Raw genomic sequence first — 5,600 nt, 5'->3', positions numbered from 1 at the left:
TTCCTTCCCAACATCCTTCCCATAGTTCCGGCGAAAGCGAGGAAGTTTAATTTCACCGTCCCTTTGCTTTGTGAATAGTTATTATGCAGTAGTAGCCTATTCATTGAACATCATACACAACTAAATCTGGGAATATAATTGGATTGTAAACACATTGTTTGCCCATAGTAAAGGGGTTTAGTCATGTGCCATATGCTGTCTGATGTGTGCAAAAAATACGTCAGAAGATGATGTACAGCACCTATTATCTCAATGCTGCATTATGCTTACAATGACAGAATATTTGTTTGCTTTCGCTTTATATTATAGTTTTAAATGTCATAGTCTTTGATCATACCCCATATTAATGTAATGACATCAATGCCATGTCGGTAACATGGTCACTTTGCTTTTCAATGATAAAGTACCTATAGAGTCTAGACAATATAACAATTTACATAATGTTCTATATGGACGTATATACCCATCCCTATAGCCTACTTCTGTGGTAAAATAGAGGTTGCAACATGCATGCTTGACATGTAATCAACAAATAACAAATACAGGATTTCATTATGATGTCTGTTTTAAACTATGGTTGATTTGATTAGAATAAACACACGAGGTCAGAGTTGTCAAAGGCCCCTATCATAAAATACTTTATTCAAATCAAATGTTATTTGTCACATGCTTTGTAAACAACAGGTGTAGAGTAACACTGAAATTAAGGAAATTATCATAATTTAGAGAAGCAATCTCATTGAGTTTCACAAGATCAAGACTGACATAAAGATTTATAACCATACCCATAATAAAGGATTTGAAAATATATTTGCACAGTAGAAAATGTACCTAAGTATATGATTCATAATTGCGTCGTCTATACTTGCTATAGTCATCATAACTACATTGAAAATAAACAAATACAGTATAAGGATATCATATTGAAGCATATCTACACACCAAAAAACAGGCCAACAATTTTCAGAGATGTTTGGACCTCTATGCAACCCCCATAAATCTATGGTCAACCCAGACACTGACAGCACAGCAGTGTGATTTTCAGGTGCAGCTGTTGTCTCAATCAGATGCCACACATGGAATGTAGTACAGCTTTCCCACTCCTAATATAGACATACAGGACCTAAACCGGATATTGGTGCAACCTTTATTATTGTCCCTTGAATGTCTTGCCCTAGCCAGGTTTATGATAATAATACATATAAAACAGGTGATAGAATAGATTTGTCCTCAGAAAATAAATTATTTTGTAACGATTCTATATTTGAGATATCTGACAAGTATTTAAGTTTTGTCACATTAAAGATCTTGTTTTACTCCGGAATAAATATGGGTGAGGTCCTTCTATTTCCGTGTCTGGGAAGAGCAGTGGTGTTTTCAGCGTCTGTTTTGAACGGTTAAAAAAAATGCAGGTTGGTAAACTTCGATAACTTTTTCTAGCTATAACTCTGATCGTATGAAGGACATAGCCGATGTTTCGATTAATAGGATTCTGTTCGCACGCCACCTCGATTGGCACATAACGTTATTTAACCCTTGATCATGACTCCCAGTTCCACTATAACGTTACATAAAGTAATTGTTGGAGGAAGGCGTCTTCTGTACAGGGACGTTTTGTTAAGAGCCCCAACGCTCAATCTGAACATTAACACGCGTCTCTTGCGGTACGGTTTTTGATGCATATCATATCAGCGATAATTAATTTTCTAAAAACCAAAATGTTACATGAATACACACACTGTTACTGTTCCCACATGGCGATATATCCATGTTGCAGCGCTTGTTTACGATCACGGACCATCTGTGATAATTAGTGATCTAGCGTGCTCGAACACCTGTATGTAAGTTAACTCGGGAAATGTAGTTTCGTCTGATGGAGGCATCTCTAGCAGTATGGATCTGTGAAAAAAATGATACACTTTTACTGTAGCAGTTTATCAGAATTATTATTATTTTTCTCGCTGATTTAAAGATAAGGGCCATGGTTCGAAAGCCATATCGCCACTGATGATTTACGTTTCTAATAGTTAAAACATAGTGTCCTGATTGTAGTTCACATGAGCCAGTCGGGGGCAAAGCTAATGACTAAACTGTAGGGAGAATGCAGAATGCTTAGAGTTTGAGAGCTAAATGTTGGCTAACTAGATGGCTAAACATTAGGTAATGTTCGCTAGCAGTAATACCAAAGGGCCTAGCTATATAAATGTTGTGTTTTTAACTCTGTGGTGGTACAGAATGGCAAACAGCCAAGTTACAATAAAATTCCAACATGATCTCTTATTTCTCAGGACCCTAATGCAGATACAGAGTGGAATGACATCCTGAGAAAGAAGGGGGTCCTTCCTCCCAAGGAGAGAACTCAGGATGAGGTTGAGGAGGAAGCTCTAGAGAAGCAGATAGTTCTTGAGCAGTCATCTGTTGGTAAGAGATGGCGAGTTCTAGTTGGCTACTTCTATGGGACTAAGTTTCTACTGAACTGATCTAGGGCAAACAAATTCTGATGTTATTCTTAACTAACAGGACATGGTTTAGGAAGGCTGATTCTTGGCCAACATTTAAGAGCAACAAATGTTGTTTTAATAGCTTAAATTGTACTTTAAAAAAAAAACTTGTGACGCATATGGTGTTTTGTGACCAGTGAAAACCTATGAGAGCATGACTCTGAACGAGCTGGATGAGAACGAGGATGACTTCAGTGAAGAGGACGAGGCCGCCATCGAGATGTACAGGTCAGTGATCTCTTCAAAGCATCACTTAGATGGTACATACAACAGGGGTTGATAAGAATGAATGGCTTCCCTATTGCCTGGGGCATGTGAGCTGAGCAATCGGGCAAGTTGACCCTGTTCTGTGATTGTTTGTCCCATTGGGCAGATGTTTTTCAGCACCCTAAAACTGATCTTTCTGATTAGCCTACCTTTCTTTACACCCTCTGCATTTCCCTCTTACCAGACAGAAGAGGCTTGCAGAATGGAAAGCCACCCAGATAAAGAATTGCTTCGGTGAAGTAGTGGAGATATCTGGGCAGGACTACATCAAGGAGGTGAACAAAGCTGGAGAGGGAATCTGGGTTGTGCTCCATCTCTACAAACAGGGGTGAGTCTTCTGCCATTCTCTACCCTCTCTCTCTCTCTCTCTCTCTCTCTCTAAGGGTTGCAGTTGAGCACACCAATTCATCCTCTCAAAAAGTGATGTTTGATTTTTGACAAGATCTGATAAACCAAAAATATGTGAAAACATTGATGACCAAGACCTTATTTGAAAATCATGATTTCAAGGTTTTCATTTAGCCTAAGCCTGATTTAGTGGTGCATTTTTCAATTTGCTCTGAATAGACCTATCTACCAAAATATCTGATTTAACTAATTTACTCATTGTGACATCTGTTCTCTCTAACATGTCCTGTTCTAATCTTCTGTCCTCCCAGAGTACCTCTGTGTACCCTGATAAACCAGCATCTGTCAGAGCTGGCCAGGAAGTTCCCCCAGACCAAGTTCCTCAAGTCCATCTCCACCACCTGCATCCCCAACTACCCTGACCGCAACCTGCCCACAATCTTTGTCTACCACGAGGGAGAGATGAAGGCACAGTACATCGGGCCTCTGGTCTTCGGAGGCATGAACCTCAAAGTTGAAGGTAAGCTATACTCTCAAGAAGGACTTTTTATTTATACTAAGTTAGGATGGTATTAGTTACATGATATGAAATCTAGCATAACACCCTCAGTTTTATTTGTTTTATTAGTGACAATCTTTTAGATATTAAACTATCCATTATCCTATCATCCTCAGAGCTGGAGTGGAGGTTATCGGAATCTGGCGCTGTCAAGACAGACCTGGAAGAAAACCCCAAGAAGCAGATTGAAGACAAGCTGATGTCGTCGATTCGATCCACTCTCCCCACACGGAAAGACAGTGACTCAGAAGAGAACTAGCCCCCTAACCTCCAAATAACATTAATCAAATGCTCCACGGTCCCTGAATGGGGATGGCTTTCTCCTGTGGTGATGTATTAAAATGCACACCTCTTCCTATGCTTACCGCAGAGAGGCTCCGTCGGTTCTATGCCTTTCCGGTTAAAGGATCTCTTGTGTTAAGTGATCATTCTCCTAAATCAGATCAGACTCTTCAATAGGGTTTCTACAGAACCTTTGGTTGAATATTGTCCTTTTTTTGCATATACGTTTTATAATATGACAATATAAATGTATACATCTAATTGTAAAATGAAATGTAAGTAGCCATTCACCCATGCCATAATCACAGTTGACAGTTTTTAAAATAAAGTGTTCGTTGTGATCTGTGTAACCATCACATGAAGGCCTGCTTTGGCTATATTTGACTCTTGTGTATGTTCACTGTTCTGATAGCGATGTACTTAATGCTTGTATGTGTAATTGCCACCTAATTTTAAATCACAACATATTTCTGGTAATCAGGAAGACACTTTACATTCTGCAATGCAGTCACATTTATCTTAATTTATTTCTCAAAAATATCAAGTCCAGCGAGAGCTGAGAATGCTGTTTCTGTCTGTCCACCATTTTGTGTTCAGGGGTATGCAGCTTGCTGGTGTCTGCCTTCAAGTTATTCCACAGTCGGATTTTTACATCACACCTTCAGTGAGATCCCGGAGCTTCTGTGTAATAGGGAAGAGCGAAAGCCTCAGTTATAGTTTTTGTACATTTGAATTGTCTTCCTTAAAATAATGGTTTTAACACCGGTCTGAGGTTCCATATACTGCGTGTCTTAAATACATTAATGTATGCCTTGATTGAGCCTTACTGACTGGCCTCACCCACTGCAAAAACTGGTTGAATCAATGTGGAAAACTAATTGGATTTGCAAAAAGTAATCAACGTAATGGAGTTCTCTTTCACCAAACTTTTAACCTAAATCCAATGACATGGTGAAATGTTTTGTTGTTCACATTGAACTCATGTTATTGGATAACTCTACAAACTAGATGTTGAACTGATGTCTGTGCCCAGTGGGCAGGCTGTGGTCCTCTGCATCGCTGATAGGGAATAACACTGTCTCAAAGGAACTTTTTCAGTTTCCTAAACTTGAGCTTCAATAATATTATTCTGCTAACCATTCAAGTTGAAAAGGTACAGGATTCTTACCAAAAGCAGGAGCTGCTTCTTTCTCCTCTGAGACAGTTTTGGTGACAGGCGCATCAATGGGTGCACTGAATGGGACTAGAGAGGGAAAGGCCTGTTAGACCAATCGCATATCAATCAATTGCATAATGTTGCAATATTATAATCTAAAGATCCAGTGTATTCGGAAAATATTCAGACCCCTTGACTTTTTACACATTTTGTTACGTTAGCCTTATTCTAAAATATGTTCCTCCCCCATCAATCTACACACAATACCCCATAATGACAAAGCAAAAACAGGTTTTTAGAAATGTTTGCAAATATATTTAAAAAAAATTGGAAATATTACATTTACATAAGTATTCAGTACTTTGTTGATGCACCTTTGGCAGCTATTACAGCATTGAGTCGTCTTGGGTATGACGCTACAAGCTTGGCACACCTGTATTTGGTGAGTTTCTCCCATACTTCTCTGCAGATCCTCAAGCTCTATCAG

The 5,600-nt window shown here is 39.0% G+C and overlaps 1 protein-coding gene across 1 annotated transcript; it reads left to right on the top strand.

The window, feature by feature from the left end:
- Positions 1–1,258: 1,258 nt before the first annotated feature.
- Positions 1,259–4,313, top strand: LOC112239498 (phosducin-like protein 3). Its single transcript, XM_024407949.2, has 6 exons — positions 1,259–1,412; positions 2,289–2,421; positions 2,639–2,729; positions 2,953–3,096; positions 3,428–3,636; positions 3,792–4,313. Exons 1-6 carry the CDS (start codon positions 1,407–1,409, stop codon positions 3,932–3,934), a joined length of 726 nt encoding a protein of 241 aa, XP_024263717.1. The 5' UTR covers positions 1,259–1,406; the 3' UTR covers positions 3,935–4,313.
- The last annotated feature ends 1,287 nt before the right edge of the window (positions 4,314–5,600 follow it).

This window comes from Oncorhynchus tshawytscha, linkage group LG03 (genome assembly GCF_018296145.1).
Source record: "Oncorhynchus tshawytscha isolate Ot180627B linkage group LG03, Otsh_v2.0, whole genome shotgun sequence".
In the NCBI taxonomy this organism is placed as follows: Eukaryota; Metazoa; Chordata; class Actinopteri; order Salmoniformes; family Salmonidae; genus Oncorhynchus; species Oncorhynchus tshawytscha.
The sequence above is the reverse complement of the archived record's forward strand: the minus strand, read 5'-3'. Positions and strand labels throughout refer to the sequence as shown.

What these genes read in the sequence shown, in the direction of transcription:
- LOC112239498 (XM_024407949.2), top strand. An exon ending in CTCCATCTCTACAAACAGGG is followed by an intron (nt 3,097 to 3,427) that starts GTGAGTCTTCTG and finishes CTGTCCTCCCAG; the next exon opens with AGTACCTCTGTGTACCCTGA. An exon ending in CATGAACCTCAAAGTTGAAG is followed by an intron (nt 3,637 to 3,791) that starts GTAAGCTATACT and finishes TATCATCCTCAG; the next exon opens with AGCTGGAGTGGAGGTTATCG.